General features: G+C 38.1%; 1 protein-coding gene across 3 annotated transcripts in view; it reads right to left on the reverse strand.

Moving 5' to 3' along the window:
• The window catches only part of WDHD1 (WD repeat and HMG-box DNA binding protein 1), an 89662-nt gene that overhangs the window by 34784 nt on the left and 33550 nt on the right, over positions 1-21328 (reverse strand). For all 3 annotated transcript variants that reach the window (XM_055361416.2, XM_004055198.4, XM_063697851.1), the window contains 5 exons: positions 17110-17297; positions 14903-15087; positions 13011-13252; positions 10580-10717; positions 7393-7549 (listed from right to left, as the gene is read on the reverse strand). In XM_055361416.2, the coding sequence (XP_055217391.1) occupies positions 7393-7549; positions 10580-10717; positions 13011-13252; positions 14903-15087; positions 17110-17297 (910 nt within the window). The remainder of the gene's footprint in view (positions 1-7392; positions 7550-10579; positions 10718-13010; positions 13253-14902; positions 15088-17109; positions 17298-21328) is intronic.

Genomic DNA, 21328 nt, shown 5'->3' on the forward strand with positions numbered 1-21328 from the left:
ACAGTGGCTCATGCCTGTAATCCCAGTACATAGGGAGGCTGAGGTAGGCAGATCGCTTGAGCTCAGGAGCTCAAGACCAGCTCGGGCTACATAGCAAAACCTCGTCTCTACAAAAAAATACAAAAAATACAAAAAATTTGCTAGGCATGGCAGCATGGACCTGTAGCTTTAGCTACTCGGAAGGCGGAGGACGGAGGATCGCTTGAGGCCAGGAGGCAGAAGTTGCAGTGAGCTGAGGTCACGCCACTGCACTCCAGTCTGGGCAACAGAGAGAGATTCTGTCTCAAAAAAAAAAAATTACTTCAATTTGTTTTCAAATTGACCACAAAACCTGTTTTTGTTTTTGTTTGTTGTATTAAAGAAAGAGTTTAAAAATGCCAAAATAATCAGGCGTGGTGGCTCACGCCTGTAATATCCCAGCACTTTGGGAGCCAAGGCCAGCAGATCACCTGAGCTCTGGAGATCAAGACCAGCCTGGGCAACCTGGCGAAACACTGTCTCTACTAAAAATACAAAAAATTAGCTGGGCATGGTGGCACATGCCTGTAATCCCAGCTACTTGGGAGGCTGAGGCATAAGAATCACTTGAACCTGGAAGGAGGAGGTTGCAGTGAGATGAGATTGTGCCACTGTACTAGCCTGGGTGACAGAATGAGACTCTGTCTCGAAAAAATAAATAAAAATGCCAAACTGGAGAAAACTAGGTCCAGTGTCCAGATTAACCTTGCCCCAGCCAGCAAGTTTTGCTTTTTCTTCTGTGTTGGACAGGACTCTCTTCTGCATTTGAGGGGACTTTGCTCACATCTCTTTTAAAGCACTTATTTGGGAGTAGCATAATGACTTTACAAGCCTACCTCTTCCAGGCCACAGCCTCATTTATCTTTGTGTGGTATAGCACATCTAGTCGGTACTATAACAAATGCTAATTCAGTGAACACAACTAGGAAAAATGTCTAGTTTTCAAGCACATTAAATAACTCTTAAGAGTTTTGAAAAACTAAACAGAAAAAGAAAGATGGTCTCTGTTGGTAGAGAGCAAATTAGACTGTAACACAGCAAAATTTATTAACTCTCAGTTATGTATTAACCAGTAGTGTCATGAAAAAATCTTTAGAAGAAACAATACTTGGTAAACTGAAGTTCAGCTCAAAGGGGGCAGGGATGACATTAATACAGATCAGTAATTTCTCATATTCATAATTTTTTTTTTTTGAGACAGTTTCCCTCTGTTGCCCAGGCTGCAGTACAGTGGCACAATCTCGGCTCACTGCAACCTCTACCTCCCAGGTTGAAGCGATTCTCTTGCCTCAGCCTCCCAAGTAGCTGGGATTACAGGCATCCGCCACCAGGCCTGGCTAATTTTTGTATTTTTAGTAGAGACAGGGTTTCACCATGTTGGCCAGGCTAGTCTCAAACTCCTGACCTCAGGTGATCTGCCTGCCTTGCCCTCCCAAGGTGCTGGGATTACAGGCGTGAGCCACTGCACCCAGCCTCATATTCATAATTAAAGGAAAATAGGAAAATTTTATATTGACTTAAATTAATGCTTTTTTTAAAAGAGACGGGGTTTTGCTGTTGCCCAGGCTGTCTGCAAACTCCTGGACTCCAGTGATCCTCCTGCCCCTGTCTTTTAAGTAGCTGGTATTCAGGTGTGCACCGATGTGGCAGGCTCTCAAATGAATTTTTAAAAATTATTTTTCACAAAATGTACTTTCTTTTAAAGGATCTCTGAACAAAAAGAAAGCATAAATACTACTGAGTTGGGTTAGAAAATGCATTTAAAGTTAAAAGAATAAAGAATGAGGTATCACTAAGTCACTTCATCTTCACAGAAATTCTGTGAAATGGGTACACTGTGGTTTTAGAGATGAGGAAACAGTGGCACAGAGCCAGGGCTACTGAACGAGGATTTCAGCCAGGATACCACAAGCAGGCAGTGTCACTCGAGAGCTCGAGCTCTGGACCACTAGGCCACATTGGCTTTCCAGAGAAGCATGTGATTTGCTATCTTTATCACAAACAATGCGAGCAAACAGAGGCATTAAAAATGCAAATAAATATGAAGATGAATTTCTTTATTTCCTTTTTATTTTAGAGACAAAGTCTCCTGTCACGCAGGTTGGGGTACAGGGGCTGTATAACCTTGAACTCCTGGGTTCAAGTCATACCCTTACCTCAGCCTCCCGAGCAGCTGGGACTACAGGCATGTACCACCATGCCTGACAGGGTCTCTCTACATTGCCCAGGCTAGCCTCAAACTCCTGACCTCAAGCGATCCCCATGCTTTGGCCTCCCGATGTGTTGGGATTACAGCTGTGAGTCACAAAGCCTGGCCAAAGATGAATTTCTTGCTAGCCAGAATAGGTAAGGCTCTTTAAACACAACAGCAGGCTACTAAAAAAGTGATTGCAGAATTTTATTTCCCAAACTTCCACGTACCGCTATCCACAGAAAGGAAATGAATCATCTCTAAATATGCCAACATGTTAAGCAAAACTGGTGTGAAAAGTACAGTAAGCCATACTGAGAAGTGTAGCTTCCAATCTTTGAAAAATATTTAAGGCTATATACCAAAAAATAAATAATAAATAATAAATAAATAAATGTTCTACAAGGGTGTACCAAAAAAAAAAAAAAGAAAAATATTCTTATTCAAGTTTATTATTCCAGCATAAAGCCAGGAAAATATGAAAATATGAAAACAGTCTGCAGTTATCAATTTATCACGTAATATACAAATAAATACATTTCTATCAACAGATTTTTTAGTGTATCTTCTCAGTGCTTCAAATGCCTACTGTATAAGATTCCCCTCAGTAATTCAATTATTCTACAACAAGCTGATCTTTATAGGAGAAGTATTTATTCTTTCAATCTACTTATCAACTAACTTCCTTTGTTCCTATATTTTAATACAAAAAAATAAGGTTTTTTTTTTTTTTTTTTTTTTGCCAATAAATAGATGTGTACTCTCTACCAAATTACTTTAATCTTTTTGGACTTTAGTTTTCTCATATGTAAAAATTGGGGAGAAGTGCTGGGGGTGAAGAGAGACAGCAAATAGACCAAAAGAACTTGGTAGTTCCCATTCTTTTATTCCTGTAGGGCTGCTGAGCTATTGTAAAGCATCTAGGAATGCACACAAGCACCATGAATTGTCTGTAGACCAAATACAAAAATAGTTTCCACTTTACATACTAAAATTTTCACATGTATGCAGATAACGTGATTTGTAAATACAATTTTATATTAAAATAAAATTTTCAGGTCTACAGAAGCTTATGTTATCATGCCTGTAATCCCAGCACTTTGGGAGGCCAAGGTGGGAGGATCACTCGAGGTTAGTTCAAGAAAAGCCTAGGGAACATAATGAGACTGTGTCTCAATAAAGAAATATTCTTTATTAGCTGATACTAAATGTAGAGCTACTAGAGCTACTATTATTTGGAGGCATGAACTGTTCAACATTTAAAAAAGGACTCTTGTTCAAGTCCAGCCTGGATAACGTAAGGAGACCCTGTTTCTAAATAAATAAATAAAAAGGGCTCTTATATTTGAAAATGTTAGGAGCTACTAGTATAGATGGTTTCTAAAATCCTTCTAAGTGTAAAAGCTGTAATTTAGAGTCCATTATTTCTTTATCCATTATTGAATATAACAGTTAAATGTTACCAGCTGTAATTATCGTAGTTTTTAACAAGTTAAAATTCTTTACAAATCTTAAATAAAAAGCAAGTAAAAAATGTGTTCCAAAGGGTTGTGTGGAAAAAAAAAAAAAGCATGTAAGAAAAAAAAGCCAGCTGGATAAATTACTAAGCGTGTGAAAACTGCCTGCAATTGATGAAATACTTGTAATATTAAATGAAATGAAGAAGCAAAATTATTCATTGCAGATGACTAATTTCATATATTGCAAATAAATAATTTCATATACCTCTTTAAGATAATGACATTCACTAACAAAATGAATAATCTTACTTGAATAAGCATTAGGCAGAATAGTAAAAATCCTCATAGGTTCAAACCTTAACCTACTATTAAGATAGACTGTGAATTCTTTAATTCAAATTACTAAACTAACTAGATTCCTGAAAATGGACATGCAAGAAATCACTGAGAACAACCTACACTATAAGAACTACTAAAAATAGTGAATGTGGCTTGGCATCTGGCTTATACCTATAATCCTAGCACTTTGGAAGGCTGATGCAAGAGGATCAGTTGAGGCCAGGAATTAGAGGTCAATCTGGGCAAGATGGTGAGACGCCATCTTTACAAAATATTTTTAAAAATTAGCCAGGTGTGGTAGTCTGTGCCTGTAGTTCTACCTACTCAGGAGACTGAGGTGCCAGGATCACTTGAGCCCAGGAATTCAAGGCTGCAGTGAGCTATGACTGCACTACTGCACTCCAGCATGGGCAAATGAGTGATACCCTGGCTCTAAAAAAAAAAAAACGTTAATGAATATACTTCTTCTGATACTAAATATGTCAATATTTAGAATGTAATATTCAGTGATTACAACTGTAAAGGCAAAACACACAGAAATAACCACCAATTCCTCTGTAGTTCTCTACTAATTCAATTTTGCATCCTCTGAGACTATATGTCTTTTCTTCTCAAACATCCCACAACGCCAACCACTGTCTCCAGAAATAACTGAATTCTGCTTCATGATCTGCCAACAAAACAGAAGCCAAAAACAGAAGATAGGAATTTGTTACCTTTTGGCTACCAAATCTATCTGCATTTGTGCCTATTTTTTTCCCTTTCCAGAACTGATGAAATGTCTATTTTCCTATTTTAGACAGGTGATCTAAAAGCTACTACTTTTTTTTCTTTTTTCATTCCTTTCATTGGCTCCTTTTAAATTATCAATCTTATCTTCTTTACTAAATTCATTGCCAAAAGATTACAAAAATGCTATAGAGTCACCTAAGCTAAAAAATCCCTTCAAAGACTTTTTATCCTCCTTTAGGTGCCACCCCAAATCTTTGCTCCTCTTCACACCAAAGTTCTTTTTTTTTGAGATAGGTTCTCTGTCGCCTAGACAGGAGTGCAGAGGTGTGATCATGACTCACTGTAACCTCAACCTCCTGGGCTCAAGTGAACCTCCCCTCTTAGCCTCTCAAGTAGCAGAGACTATAGGTGCGTGCCATCATGCCTGGGTAATTTAAAAAACTTTTTTTGTTGAAACTGGATCTCACTATCTTGCCCAGGCTGGTCTCAAACTCCTGGCCTCCAGCATTCCTCCCGCCTTGGACTCCCAAAGTGTTGGGATTACAGGCGTGACCCACCTCGCCTGGCCCAATAGTCAAATTTCTTGATAAGAGTTATCCACATATTCTACTTTCATTTCTTTACCTCCCATGCCCACCCCAATCTGGAATTTAACATTTTATCACTTTTATCAGAGTCACCGTTAACCTCCATGTAGCCAAATTAAGAAGTCTTCTTGAACTTAACTTCTGGCCTTATCTGATTTAGTTTATTGAATTGCTGCTTTGTTTAAAAATTCAATTTATTTAACTTTTGAACTAGTAATTCAAAGTTACATGCTCAATTTACATGCTCAAAAAGTATAAAAATGAATACAGAGAAAAGTCTCCTATACTATCCACTGAGTTTCTCTCCGTGAGGTAACTATTATTGTTAGTTTCCTTTTCATTCTTCTAGGAATTCTTTTGCGTATGTAAAGCAAATACAATTACATATTCTTATTCTTTCCCCACTTTTACACAAATGGTATTTATTTCACTTAACACATCTTGCAGATTTTTCTATATCATTATATAGTGTCCTCATCCTTTTTAACAGCTTTGTCAAGATATGATTCATATAATATTGAGTTCACAGAGAATGTACCAGCCATATCATATGGTAAGTATACAATTCAGCCAGGCACAGTGGCTCATGCCTGTAATCCCAACACTTTGGGAGGCCGAGGCGGGAAGATCCCTTAAGCCCAGGAATTTGAGACCAGCCTAGGCAACATGGTGAAATCCTGTCTCTACAAAAAGTAGCTGGGTGTGGTGGTGCGTGCCTGTAGCCCCAGCTACTTGGGAGGCTAAGGTGGGAGGATCGCTTGAGCCCAGGATGTCACTGAAGTGAGCCTGAAGTGAGACATAATCGGGCCACTGTGCTCCAGCCTGGGTGACAGAGTGAGACTCTGTCTCAAAAAAAAAAAAAAAGACATAATTCAGTGGTTTTTTGTATATTCACAGAATTGTGCATCTATCAACACTAATTTATGAACATTTTCATCACCCCAAAAAGAAATCCCATGCCACACCCAGCCAATGTATCATTTTATACATATGCCAGCAGCAGTACTTCCCAAACTTTAATGTGCACACGGATCAATATAAAATACTATTAGTCCAGGACCAGGTACGGTGGCTCATGCCTGTACTTTGGGTGGATCACTTGAGGTGGATCACTTGAGGTCAAGAGTTCAAGACCAGCCTGGCCAACATGGTGAAACCCTGTCTCTACTAAAAATACAAAAATCAGCTGGGCATGGTGGCACATGCCTATGTAATCTCAGCTACTGGGGAGGCTGAGGTAGAAGAATAGCTTGAACTCGAAGCGGAGGTTGTAGTGAACCGAGATCACGCCACTGTACTCCAGCCTGGGTGACAGAGTGAGACTCCACATAAAAAAAAAAAAAAAAAAATTCAGCTGGGCGTGGTGGCTCATGCCTGTAATCCCAGCACTTTGGGAGGCCGAGGCAGGCAGATCACAAGGTCAGGAGATCGAAACCATCCTGGCTAACACGGTGAAACCCCCTCTCTACTAAAAATACAAAAAAATTAGCCAGGCGTGATGGTGCGCACCTATAATCCCAGCTACTGGGGAGGCTGAGGCAGGAGAATGGTGTGATCCTGGGAGGCGGAGCTTGCAGTGAGCTGAGATCACGCCACTACAATCCAGCCTGGGCAACAGAGCGAGACTCCGTCTTCTATTAGTCCTTCCTCCTATTACAATAATTAAGCAAAACATCTCAAAAAGCAGCTTAATTGTATATTTCAATTCTCAATTGAATATATATTCAGTTTTATTTTCACTTTAACTTTTATATTTATTGTGATTTTATTAAAATAAAAGACAGTAATAAAAGGTGAAATGCCATGCTTAATCAGAATTCCTCTCCCTGTGTGGCTGAAATGATGGTAAGGTCATCCTAATTATTTCTATTTTGTTCAACATGTTTCAAGTGAAGCAAGTGACTGAAAACTTCAGAGTGAATATGAACAAATTCCTAATTTAGTGACTATGGAAAGCAAGTAATTGGACTAAGATGAAAGACAAATACACTTAAAGGGCCTCATAAAAAGAATTTCAAAATACTTTTAAAAAAGAGTCAACTTTAGACTTCTTTTAATAGCCCACCTTAGTTGCTGGGGATTTTCATGGATACCAACCACCCAGTAGTGATCAGATTTTCCTTTGCAGTGCTCTCTTGTATTACATATAGGAGTCCACGTATTACCAAGTCCTCTGTTAAGCATTTGAACAATTCCTTCTGAATCCACGTAACAAGGGGTACCTAAACACCAACAGAAAAATCACTTGGAGACATAGCTACATGTTGTTAAAGGAACCCTGTTTCAAATATATTATACATACCAAGGATTCAACTTTGCTTTCAAAAGCAAAACACAAAACAGAAGCAAATAATCTAAGATTATTACGTAAAATTTCATTAACCATATAAAGTAAGACCTAACTAAAAAAAGAAAAAACATTGGATTTGATATGACTAAAATTTACAAATAAAGTGAAAAAACTGAGTTTCAGTGAAAACTATGCCACCTGCTGGAAGATAATAATAATTTCATTTATTTATTTATTTATTACTATTATTTTTTTTTTCGAGATGGAGTCTTGCTGTGTACCCAGGCTGGAGGGCAGTGGCGCAATCTCGGCCCACTGCAAGCTCCGCCTTCCGGGTTCAAGCCATTCTCCTGCCTCAGCCTCCCGAGTAGCTGGGACTACAGGCACCCGCCACCACGCCCAGCTAATTTTTTTTTGTATTTTTAGTAGAGACGGGGTTTCACCATGTTAGCCAGGATGGTCTCAATCTCCTGACCTTGTGATCCACCCACCTCAGCCTCCCAAAGTGCTGGGATTACAGGCGTGAGCCACCGCGCCCGGCCAATAATAATTTTAAAGCCAATTTTAGTAAAAAATTAAACATGAATCAGAAGGCTCCCGCTTGAGAAACATTTAGAAAAATGACCAAAATCTGATACAAGGTGATCTTTATGAAATTTATCTTTAGTACTCTTCTTCCTCTCTCTTCTTTTTGTTGGCCTTGTCACTATTCTGTCCCCAACTACTAGGTAAGCAATTCTTACCTCGTAAAACAGGGAAGCATTCTTGTTTTCCACCTATTCTGCTTCCAACTCAGGAAATCTGTGGCAAATTACCTGATTATCCCTTTTCTTATCTGTGGCTTCACACCCCCCTTACTCTGCAAACATTAGTTTCCGCAGGGTCTGGATCTAATTGGTACTTGGGAGAAAAAAATCTATACAAATGGAAGTTATCAATGGTTCATATTATTAAAGCCTGAATGACTAATAGGAAACACATTTAGAAATGGTTGATATTTTAAAGACAAAGTGGAGTTTCCAGCAATGTAAATGAAGAACATGAATCTCCAAAAAGAGAAATATTTAAGTCCCCATGAGACAGAGATGACAGGTGATTTAAAATAAGGTACTCCTGGCCAGGTGCAGTGGCTCACTCCTGTAATCCCAGCACTTTGAGAGGCTGAGGCAGGTGGATCACCTGATGCCAGGAGTTCAAAACCAGCCTAGCCAACATGGCAAAACCCCATCTCTACTAAAAATACAAAATTAGCCAGGCGTGGTGGCATGTGCCTGTAGTCCCAGATACTCGGGAGGCTGAGGTACGAGAATCACTTGAACCCAGAAGACAGAGGTTGTAGTGACCTGAGGTCACATCACTGCAGTCCAGCCTGGGTGACAGAGTGAGACTCTGCGTCAAAAAAACCACAAACACAAAAACAAATAAAATAAAATAAGGTACTCCTCAGTGTCTTTCAAATCATCTGTCATAAGCCTCTAGAATTTGGTCTAAAATAGCACTTATCCAAAAGAAATATCATGTGAGCCACAAGTGTAATTTTTAATTTCCTAGTGCCACATTAACAAAAAAAAAAAATGGCTACATACCATGTATCTGAACAACAAAAAAAAGTTAAGTGAAAAAATTTAGGCTGGGGGCGGTGGCTCACGCCTGTAATCCCAGCACTTCAGGAGGTCGAGGCGGGTGGATCACATGAGGTCAGGAGTTCAAGACCAGCCTGGCCAGCATGGCAAAACCCTGTCTCTATTAAAAATACAAAAATTAGCCGAGTGTGGTGACACAAGCCTGTAATCCCAGCTACTCAGAAGGCTGAAGCAGGAGAATTGCTGGAACTCGGAAGGCAGAGGTTGCAGTAAGCCGAGATCGCATCATTGCACTCCAGCCTGGGCAACAGAGCAAGACTCCTAATTTATTCCTTAAAAAAAAAAAAAAATTTAAATAGAGATGGGATCTCGCTATGTTGCCCAGTCTGGTCTTGAACTCCTGGGCTCAAGTGATCCTCCTGCCTCGGCCTCCCAGAGTGCTGGGATTATAGGCATGAGCCACCATGCCCAGCCAAAAACAAATTTTTTTTTAAAGAAAAAAAGGATGAAGTTAATGTTAATAATACATTTTATTTCATTGAAGATATCTCAAATATTATCATTTAACATGTAATCAACGTAAAAAAATTGATTTTTGTATCTTTTTTTCATGCTAAGTCTTCAAAATCCAGAGTATTTTACACATACAAGCACATCTCAGCCATATTTCAAGTGCTCAACAGACACACATACTAGTTATTGTAGTAAACAGTGAAGCTCTAGAAAATTCTAAGTTTTCTGTATGATCTGCTGGAAAAGACACAACTTATTATTGATTTGTATCACCTCCTTGCTATTTAATACTTTCAGAAAAATATATTTCCCTCTTTATAAGTTTTCTAATGAGAATTCTCATGAAGAGAGCTCTTAGCCGGGTGCAGTGGCTCGCGCCTGTAATCCCAGCACTTTAGGAGGCCAAGGTGGGTGGATCACTTGCGCCTAGGAGTTTGAGACCAGCCTGGGCAACATGGCAAAACCCTGTCTCTACAAAAAATACAAAAATTAGCTAGGCATGGTGGCACATGCCTGTAGTCCCAGCTACTAAGGAGGCTGAGGTAGGAAGATGGCTTAAGCCCAGGAGGTGGAGGTTGCAGTGAGCCGAGATCATGCCACTGCACTCCAGCCTGGACAACAGAGCCAGACCCTGTCTTAAAAGAACATAAAAATAAAAACAAGATCTTATATATAAAACAATGGCTACCTTGCCTAAAGATTGCAGCTCCCAGTTCTGCCAACATATTAAAATAGAAATTTAAAATATAAAATAGAGATAATTTATTCTTAAATTAATTAGGAATAAAACAATGAAATAATTTTCTTCTTGAAGAATATCTAACACTTTATATTATACTTGTTTTTTTTAAACAAATTTATCTTGCCTTCAGCTGAAAACCCAATCCATGCAAGGTAGGATTTCCTTGTAAGAGGAAGAGGGTCACCATGCAAAATTTGTTTTTTCTTTTTCCCCAGCTCTAGCAGTTGAACTCCAAGGCACTGATCCCCATCAAATCCTGTACCTAATGAGAAAATGTAAATATAAATCAGGCATCAAAGGTTATCCAACTATAATGCAGTCTAAATTATTTTCTGTGAATTGATTTTGTGGTAAATTACTAGACTGACTAGCACTACTTTTTATGAATAACCCATCTAACTGAGGCATCATTCAGGTATTAGAAACACAGTAAGATGTTACATGGACTCTTCACATAAAGTCCTTATAAGTGGGCATTTATTCACTCAAGACATATTTACAGAGAGCTTACTACACGCCAGCACTGGCCTAGATACCGGGGCTACAGCAATAAACAAAGTCACCGCTCTTATTAAATTCAAATTTCAGGTAGAAGACAAATTAAAAAACACAAAAAGAACAAAAAAATTATCACAAAGTTAAAATACTGTGATACAGAATGTCAGAGTGGTTTGTTAGACTGGTTAGTCAGAAGTGGCCTCTCAGAAAGTAAAGTTTAAGCTGAGACATGAACTGCAAGCTGGAGCCTGCCATGCAAACATTAGGGGAAGGAACACGGAAGTGGATGGAGGGAACAGCTAATGCAAAGTCCTAAGGTAGGAAGAATGGAGGGCTCAAAGAACACAAAGAGGCAGTATGGCCAGAACATGGTAATGAGAAACAACAGTAAGAGATGAGGTTGGAGAGGCAGGCAAAGGTCAGATTATACGGGATCAGTAGATTACCTTGACAGCTATCAGAAGTTTGACTTTGATTCTAAAAGTGAAGGAAAGTCAGAGGGATTTGAGAAGAGGAGCATGATCTATATTTTTAAAAGATCACCTAGGCTGCTCTGTGGAGAATGGACTGTGGAAGGCAAGAACTGAAGCTAAAAGACTAGTTAGGAGGCTACTATGACAGTCCAAGAGATGACATCCAGGTTGTATTAGCAGAAGAAATGAAAAGAGACAAATTTAGAATGTGTTATTCCATAGAATTGCCATGATGACATAATTTTACTGTTGGAGTTGATGCAGGGGAAATGGAAAGAGAAGAATCGAGGATAATTTTTAGATTTTTGGCTTCAGCCACTAGATTGTTAGTAAGCCATTTACTAAGATGGGGAAACTACATAAGAAGCAAGCTTGGAAGGAAAAAAATCAGTTTTTATTGTGAGCAAATTAAGTCTGAAATGTCTGTCCAAACTCTAAATAGATTTCAACTGGGCAACTGGATGTGTAAGTCTGGAGACACAAGGAGAGGGTAGGGTTGGTGCTATCAACTTAAAAGTCATAGACACTGAGATGTATTTAAAGCGATGGATTATGATAAAATTCCCCAGGGTGGTTTCTTAAACTGCATATTTTGACCTATGAGTCATGGAATCAATTCTAATTTGCAACTAGCATTTTAAAAAATGAAATAAAAAAATTTAAACTGAAATCAAAGAGTAAACATTGTCCAGGAGACTTTTATTTCAGTTACATTTGCAGATATTTATAGAACAGTTATATAGAATATATTTCTTTTCTTCTGTTTTTCTTTTAAAAATAGAAACAGGGGCTTGCTATTGCTATCCAGACTTGTATTGAACTCCTGGGCTAAAGCAACTCTCCCGCCTCGGCCTCCCAAAGTGCTGAGATTACAGGTGTGAGCCACCACACCACACCACACCACACCACACCCCACCTGGTCCAGAATCTATTAATCTATTTCTTACTGTGGCAAAGCAGACAAAAAGACTGAAAGACCCTGACCTAGAGAGTAGTAGAGAAAAAGGGGATACACTCCAGCTAAAAGGTAGAGCCAACAAAAAAGTAAAAAGGGAGCTGCCAGTGAGGAAAAATATTGAAAGTATGATGTCACAGAAGTCATGAGAAGAAGGTATTTTCAATGGAATTATTTTTTTAAAAAGCACAGAGATTATCAGTTACCTTGGTAAGACCAGTCTTAGCATAGTGACGGGGACTCAAGAAAGACATGAGGGGAGGAAAAAGGAGGCAGCAGCTTTTAAAAAGTGTCACATTCAGAGTTGTTTTGACCCTTCCTACTAGGAGTTATTTTTGTGGAATTTCAACACTGAAAGTTCTCTGGTCGTGCTTGCCAAAATGGTAAGATTTAGACATGGAAGTAATTAACCAAATTCCACCTTGGAATTCTCTCTATAATATAGTTCTATTAAGAAACATTTTCATTTTCATTGCTGCTAGTGAACACAACAAAATTATCTACATTTAAAGATTACACTGATTCAAAAGGAAGTATATAATCCAAGACAAAAAGAGTAACAAAAACAGCAAAAAAGCTCAAGTAATTTCCATTTTACTTCAAGTCATAAAAGACTGAAAAAAATCTACCTCTGTGATAAACAATGAAAAGCTGTTCTCCATGTCCTGCCATTGACACCACAGGTCCAGCAAGGCTGAATACCTCTTTTTGAACCCCTCCAATAGTAAACAATCGAAGAAGCAGGGCACTAGTAGCGGCAGCAGCCCATCCTTGACCGAGACATATGGCTTCAATATCCTCATTCTGAGGCAAGTCTATTATCCACTCTTTGCTTGAATCCCAAGAACTAAAGTGCAGGCAGTGAAGCTTGCTAAAAATTAAAACAAGACAGAAACAATCAAACTTTCATATGATATTTACATATATATATATATATATATATATAAGCAATCATGATGTTCAACAACAAAACCAAATAGTTTACTTCCTATTATACACTAGTATAAGAAGTTGCTTTAAAAAATTATGAAATACCCTTAAAATGAACTATATTGATATCTTTCCAGCCTTTTTTCTTTGCACATACATATATGTAAGTTATTATTAAATACAAATTCTTTTTTTTTGAAATGGAGTTTTGCTCTGTCACCCAGGCTGGAGTACAGTGGCGTGATCTCTGCTCACTGCAACCTCCGCCTCCCAGGTTCAAGCAATTCTCCTGTCTTGCCTCAGCCTCCCGAGTAGCTGGGACTACAGGTGGGTGCCACCGCACCTGGTTAATTTTTGCATTTTCAGTAGAGACGCAGTTTCACCATGTTGGTCAGGCTGGTCTCAAACTCTTGAGCTCAGGTCATCTGTCCGCCTTGGCCTCCCAAAGTGCCAGGATTACAGGCGTGAGCCACCATGCCCAGCCTGAAGGATACAAATTTCAAATCACATAGAAGATAGTAAAATCCATGAAGTGTATCAGTACTATAATCAGCTGAAGAAGGGATCAAGAGAGGGCAATCTCTTGATTAACAAAAAGCTGAAAAAATATTTTCTTTTCTTTTGAAAAGAAAAACATTCTGCACCCATTGCTTTCCCATCATAATTTTTTCTTGACATCTATCTACCTATTTATTTACCTACCTACTTATCAAAACATGTAAACATCCAAAAAATATTAAGTAGAAAAAGCAAACGGATGACTAGTACATTTTTTGGTTTGTTTTTCCATTTTTTTTTTTCCTTTCTCGAAGAGAGATTTTAAATTTAATCCATCATGACAAAAATGTAGATTAATAGTTGGCCAAGGCTCAGGTTGAATTAACTGCAAAGGGATATAAGAAAACATTTTTGGGTGATAAAGACGTAGTGACAAAAATCTAGACTAATAGTTGGCCAAGGCTAGGGTTGAACTAACTGCAAAGGGATATAAGAAAACATTTTCGGGTGATAAAGAACATTCTGTATTTTGATTGTGGTAGGGGTTATCTGTGTATATACACCTTTGTCAACTCATCAAATGGGTGCATTTTATTGTAAATAAATTACATCTCAATAAAGTAAATTAAAATAAGGGAGGTTCAAATAGAAAGAAATCTGGAAGGATACATATCAAATTGTAAATAGCAGTTATATCTGAGAGTAGAATTCTGGGAGGAGTTTTCATTTTCCGAAACTTCTATACTGTATACTGGTTTTTTTTTCTTTACAATGAATGTATATTACTCTTATAATAGTAAAAAAAAAAAAAAAAAAGCACTTAACAATGTAAAAAAAAAATCCCATCTCTTGCATTACTAACCATGCCATGTCATTTTGCTATGTAGTTAGAGCATGTAATGAGGGAATCATTACGGCAAAAACAGACATATGTTCTGAGGTATTTTGGGTGTGCTGGTGTTTGTACCAAACTCTTCTGAAATTTCATATTACAAAAAATAAATTTTGTTTTATTAACTTTTTGTCTTTAATTTCAACAACTGTATCTAACAGTTCAACAGTGCCAAATTCTTCCTAATAATCTTGAGTTTACCTTGCTAGTTCATCAGTGCTTTCACATGCCAACAAAATAGCTTCGTGGGAAAGATCTGCTATTGTATAATTCAAAGTGTTTGATAAGTGTGTTGCATGGTGTATGGAGGTATCATGGAACTCCACATCTATGGCATTGTCTTGCTCATCATTATAGCAGCGAATAACTCCAATAGAGTTCCACACCTACAAACAGGTAAGATTAAAAGTAAGTCTGAGAAAAACTGAAGCTCCTAGAATCAGTAAGCCACAGTAGTACAAATTAACAAATATTATAATTAAATTTGTATAACAAATATTATAATTAAATTTGTATTAAGATTTAGGTTTTGGGAGTTACTACATCTTATCTATCTCTAAATAGTTTCTGACAGGAGTCATAATACCAGAGCTACAATTACTTATTATTTCCTTGGTGAGAGTAAGATACATATATACTTATTAATTAGCAAATAGAGTATTTAATAATATTTAAAAATAAATTTCATGACTGTTACTTTAAAAGCACATTACGGTTGTCCTTTGAACAACCAAACCATTAAATTCCTCAAAAGAAACATTTCAAAAATTGAGTTTTCTTACAAATATGGATGCAAATAACAACAGACTTTTTTCCTGACTATTCTATGATAAAATACATATATTTTAAGAAAACAATTTTTTTTTTTTTTTGGAGACAGAGTTTTGCTGTCACCCAAGCTGGAGTGCAGTGGCATGATCTCGGCTCACCGCAACCTTTGCCTCCTGGATTCAAGTGATTCTCCTCCCTCAGCCTCCTGTGTAGCTGTGGTTACAGGTGCATGCCACCAGGTCCAGCTAATTTCTGTATTTTTTTAGTAGAGATAGGGTGTTTCACCATGTTGGCCAGGCTGGTCTCCAACTCCTATCCTCAAGTGACCAACCCACCTTGGCCTCCCAAAGTGCTGGGATTATAGGCATGAGCCACCACGCCCGGCAGAGGCAACATAAATTGATACCACTTGGAAAACTTATCTTCCACTGATGTCCATTATAGGCTCACACTAGGCCCTAGAGTTTCTAATAAAATTAGTGCCAATATTTTATTTAACATAACTATAAATAAAATATTGACACTAATAAAAAAATTAAGACCTATGACTTGATGACTACTGATAGCAATAAAAAGTTTTATTAATATTAATCACCACCCTTAATCTTTACATAAAAATTTATGCCAGGCCTATACTCTTCAAATTTATGCCAGGCCTATACTTTTAAAAAGGCAAAATCCTCAGAATGGAAAACATCATATAACCAACACAGAAAAACTAAACTTTTTAAGAACTCAGGCCAGGCGCAGTGGCTCACGCCTGTAATCCCAGCACTTTGGGAGGTCGAGGAGGGCAGATCACGAGGTCAGGAGATTGAGACCATCCTGGCTAACATGGTGAAATCCCATCTCTACTAAAAATACAAAAATTAGCTGGGCATGGTGGCAGGCACCTGTAGTCCCAGCTACTCGGGAGGCTGAGGCAGGAGAATGGCGTGAACCTGGGAGGCGGAGCTTGCAGTGAGCAGAGATTGTGCCACTGCACTCCAGCCTGGGCAACAGAGCGAGACTCCGTCTCAAAAAAAAAAAAAAAAAGAACTCAAATCTAAGGCAAAAAGCCAATATATTCATTTTGTCTATTCATGAAATATATATTTAATGTGTACTGTATCATACCTTGTTCCAAATCCTAAGAACATATCAGTAACAAAACAAAAATCTTTATCCGTGTGTAGCTTACATTCTGGTGGGTGGTAGAGTGAGGAAAATGGGCAGACTTTTTCCCCCCATAGTACTTGCCACCTTCTAATATATTATACTAGTAGTTGCCTTCTAAGAAAGCACCTCCTTACTAGTGTTTTGGAGTCAGTATAATCTTCTATGTAACAACGACTATGAAGAATAAGGTTTGAAAGTATGGCCAAGAAATATTGCAAGATAGTAATATTTACTTATGTTCATTTAATGTCATTTTGGAAAGCAGAATTTTATTTAACATCATTTTCAATAAGGTTGAAACAAGATTAAAACTGTGAGCTAACCATAAAATAAACCAACCACAAAACTGTAATCAACCAAAGTGCTCCAGGCTACTTAATCAAAGTTTTAAAAAATATGTTTTATCCAAAAAAATTAACTATAGTAAGAAAAAAGTGCTGAAAACCTACTAAGAAGTTAAGTGTAGATCCAAGTCTTACCATGAATCTGTGAGTGAGATGCAACGGTGTAGAACCTGACTGAAATGGCTTTTGCCGGGGAGTTGGCATGGGTCCATCATAAAATGGCCTTTGGGATGTTACAACTGGTAGATTGTGAATGCTGCCTTCTTGACCATCTTCCTCCTCCTCTTTGAGAAGACTAGAACCAGTTTTTAGCATTGAAATATCTACAACACAAAGGATCATAATTAAGGGAATCACGAATACCAATGATTTGGAAAAAGGAAAGCATTATGGAATCTAGTAACTTTTTCATTCATATTCAATGACACTGACATGCTGTTTGCCTCTTTCACTGTGTTAAAGAGATGCAGTGATGGTGCAAAAGCAATGGTGGGTAAAATTCCTGGTGCCTTGGCACCAATCAAGGCAGTGGCACCTAACTGTATTAGTCGTTACTGCATTGTTAACCACTACTCACTTGCAGTAAAAATATTAATTTTATTAAATCTTGACACTTACACAGATTTTTTTTTAAAGTTCTGTGTGCTAAAATGAGAAGTGTGATGGTTGTCTTGAAAAAAAGCACTTATGCAATTGTTTGAGTTGTAAGCTGAACTAAGTGATTTTTTTTCATACAACACTACTTTTACTTAAAAAACACATGCCAGATAAACTATGGTTATGCAGAATTGGATCTTTGGCAAACATTTTCTTGTAAATGAATGAAGTGAGCCTATCAATTAAGAAAAAATAACTGGCAGAATTTGTTGCCAATGATAACATTTGAGCTTTCAGGCCAGGCACGGTGGCTCACACCTGTAATCCCAGCACTTTGCGAGGCCGAGGCAGGCAGATCACTTAAGGTCGGGAGTTCCACGTTGACCAGCCTGGCCAACATGGTGAAACCCTGTCTCTACTGAAAATACAAAAATTAGCCAGGCATGGTGGCACATGCCTGTAATCCCATCTACTCGGGAGGCTGAGACAGGAGAATCACTTGAACCCGGGAGACTCCGTCTCAAAAAAAAGAGCTGGGCACAGTGGCTCAAGCCTGTAATCCCAGCACTTTGGGAGGCCAAGGTGGGTAGATCATTTGAGGTCAGGAGTCCGAGACCAGATTGACCTACATAGTGAAACCCCGTCTCTACTAAAATACAAAAATTAGCCGGGCATGGTGGCGGGCACCTATAATCCCAGCTACTCAGGAGGCTGAGGCAGGAGAATCACTTGTACCCGGAGGGCAGAGGTTGCAGTGAACCGAGATCGTGCCACTGCACTCTAGGCTGGGTGACAGAGCAAGACTCCCTCTCAAAAAATAAAAACAAGAAATTTGAGCTTTCAATTAAAAATTAAGATATTGGAAAGCTTCTATTTGCCATTATGAGCTTCACAACTTTCTAATACTTAGAAACTACTGATGAGATTGGTAACAACACTAGCAGATATAATTTACAGCCAGGTGCTGTGACTCACGCTTGTAATTCCAGCACTTTGGGAGGCTGGGGAGGGAATATCACTTGAGGCCAGGATTTCAAGACCAGCCTGGGCAACAAAGCAAGATTCCATCTCTATAAAAAATAAAAAATTAGATGGGCATGGTGGCATGCATCTGTAGTCCTAGCTACCCGGAAGGCTGAGTGGGAGAACTGCTTAAGCCCAGGAGTTCAAGGTTATAGTGAGGTGTGATGATACCACTGCACTCCAGCCTAGGTGACAGAGCAAGACGCTATCTCTAAAAAAAAAAATTAATTAATTAAGAACAACATATAATTAATTAAAAACAAAAACAAATAATTTATATTAGATAATAAAAAGTGTCAGTATAAAGAAGATCTATAAACTTCAGTGAACCAATATTATCAATTCCTATGTTACAAAATTAAACATGATTTTAAAAAATCCATTCAACATTCAAGTCAGACCAATGAATTTTTTGATTTTGTTTTGTCTTTTTCTGAGACAGGGTCTCGTTCTGTTACCCTGCCTGGAGCCCACTGTTGCAATCATGGCTCACTGCAGCCTCGACCTCTCAGGCTCAAGAGATCCTCCTACCTCAGCCTCCCAAGTAGGTGGGATTACAGGCACATGTCACCACACCTGGCTAATTTTTAAAGTTTTTTGTAGAGAGGAGGTCTCACTATGTTGCCCTGGCTGGTCTTGAACTCCTGGCCTCAAGCAATCCTCCTGCCTGGGCCTCCCAAAGTGCTGGGATTACAGGTGTGAGCCACCATTCCCAGCCAGACCAATGAATCTTAACATAACAGAGCCGTAAGAGTTCACTGAAGTTTTCAGATTACACTTTCCAAGTAATCTTTAGGAAACGATCATCTTCTGAGTCTTGGTGCAACATCAAAGAATATCCACAATTAATTGAATGTGTTATTAAAAGATTTCTTAAAATACTTCTCCCTTTTCAAATTACATATTTATGTGAGGCTAAATTTTCTTTACACACTTCAAACAAAAACAATGTATAGCAATAGACTTAATCCAGAAAAGTAGATGAGAGAATCCAGCTGTCCTCTATGATAGACATTACAAAGATTGCAAGGCCACTCCTCACTAATTTTTTTTTTGTTTTTCATAAAAAAGTACTATTCATGTTTACGTGAGTTTATTAATGTTATTTTTAAGTGAATAAATATTTTTAAATTTCTGAATTTTAATTTCTAATATGTAAATGACGATAGCCGTAACTCTATATAAATAAATGCTCTCAGAAGGGTCCTCAAAATTTTTTAGAGTATAAAGGCTACTGAGACCAAAACATTTGAGGACTGCTGTTCTATAGCACTGCACACTGGCATTTTACTTGATAATGTTCAAGTGTTATTGCAGCATGTAAGTTGTTACAATAAGCACTCTATTTGAAGATTTTAAATTACAATCTCAATTGCTTTAATAGATACAATACTATTCAGGTTATCTATTACTTCTTGAGTTAGCAGTGGTACTTTGTGTCTTTCAGAAAATTCGTCTATTTCATTTAAGTTGTTAAATTTATGGGCACAAAGTTATTCATAATATTGCCATTAGGCCTTTGATATTAATAGTAGCACTGCCATACAGACATATAATGTGAGTTACAGCTGTAATTTTAAATTTTCTAATATTTCTAAAGTTTAAAGAGTAAAAAGAAACAGCCATAATCTTAATAATATAGTGCATTTAAAATACATATTATCATTTCAACATGTACTCAATATAAAAAATTTCCCAAGATTTTTACATTCTTTTTTTCATATTGTCTTCAAAATCTGGTTGCACTCCATGGTGAAACCCCATCTCCACTAAAAATACAAAAATTAGCCAGGCATGGTGGCGCATGCCTGTAATCCCAGCTACTCAGGAGGCTGAGGCACAAGAATCACTTGAATCCAGGAGGCGGAGGTTGCAGTGAGCCAAAATCACACCACCGCACTCTAGCCTGGGTGACAGAGTGAGACTCCGCCTCAAAAAAAAAAAAAAAAATCCGGTTGCACTCATAACATATCTCAATTTGAACTAACCACATTTCAAGTGCTCAACAGCTACATGTGGCTAGTGGCTACTATATATTGGATAGCACAAATCTACAGATCTATAGTGATGGCCCACCTCTCTTTCATTCTCTATGTTAGTAATTTGTGTCTTCTCTTTATTGATCAACCACGATAGATATTTATTAATTTTATTGATCTTTTCTTTTCTTTGGAGATGGAGTCTTGCTCTGTTGCCCACGCTGGCATGCAGTTGACGCGATCTCGGCTCACTGCAACCTCCACCTCCTGGGTTCAAGTGAGTTTCCTGCCTCAGTCTCCTGAGTAGCTGGGATTACAGGCACGTGCCACCACACCCAGCTAATTTTTGTATTTTTGTAGAGACAGGGTTTTACCATGTTGGCCAGGCTGGTCTTGAACTCCTGACCTCAAGTGATCTGCCCATTTCAGCCTCCCAAAGTGCTGGGATTATAGACGTAAGCCACCGTGCCCGGCCTTATTGATCTTTTCAAAGAACCAGCTTTTGGTCTCATTGACTTTCTCTATAGGTTTTCTGTTGTCAATTTTATTGAATTTTGCTCTGTATTATTTCCTTCCTTCTATTTGCTTGGGGTTTAGTTTTCTCTTTTTCTAGTCTGCCATAGCAGAAGCTTGGATTATAGATTTGAAACCCTTTTTAACAAAGTCATTTAATGCTATAAAATTTCCTCTAAGCACCACTTAAGCTACATTCTACAAATTCAATAATGACTTTAATAGTGTTAATAAAAAATCTA

The sequence above is a fragment of the Gorilla gorilla genome, chromosome 15 (assembly GCF_029281585.2).
Source record: "Gorilla gorilla gorilla isolate KB3781 chromosome 15, NHGRI_mGorGor1-v2.1_pri, whole genome shotgun sequence".
In the NCBI taxonomy this organism is placed as follows: domain Eukaryota; kingdom Metazoa; phylum Chordata; class Mammalia; order Primates; family Hominidae; genus Gorilla; species Gorilla gorilla.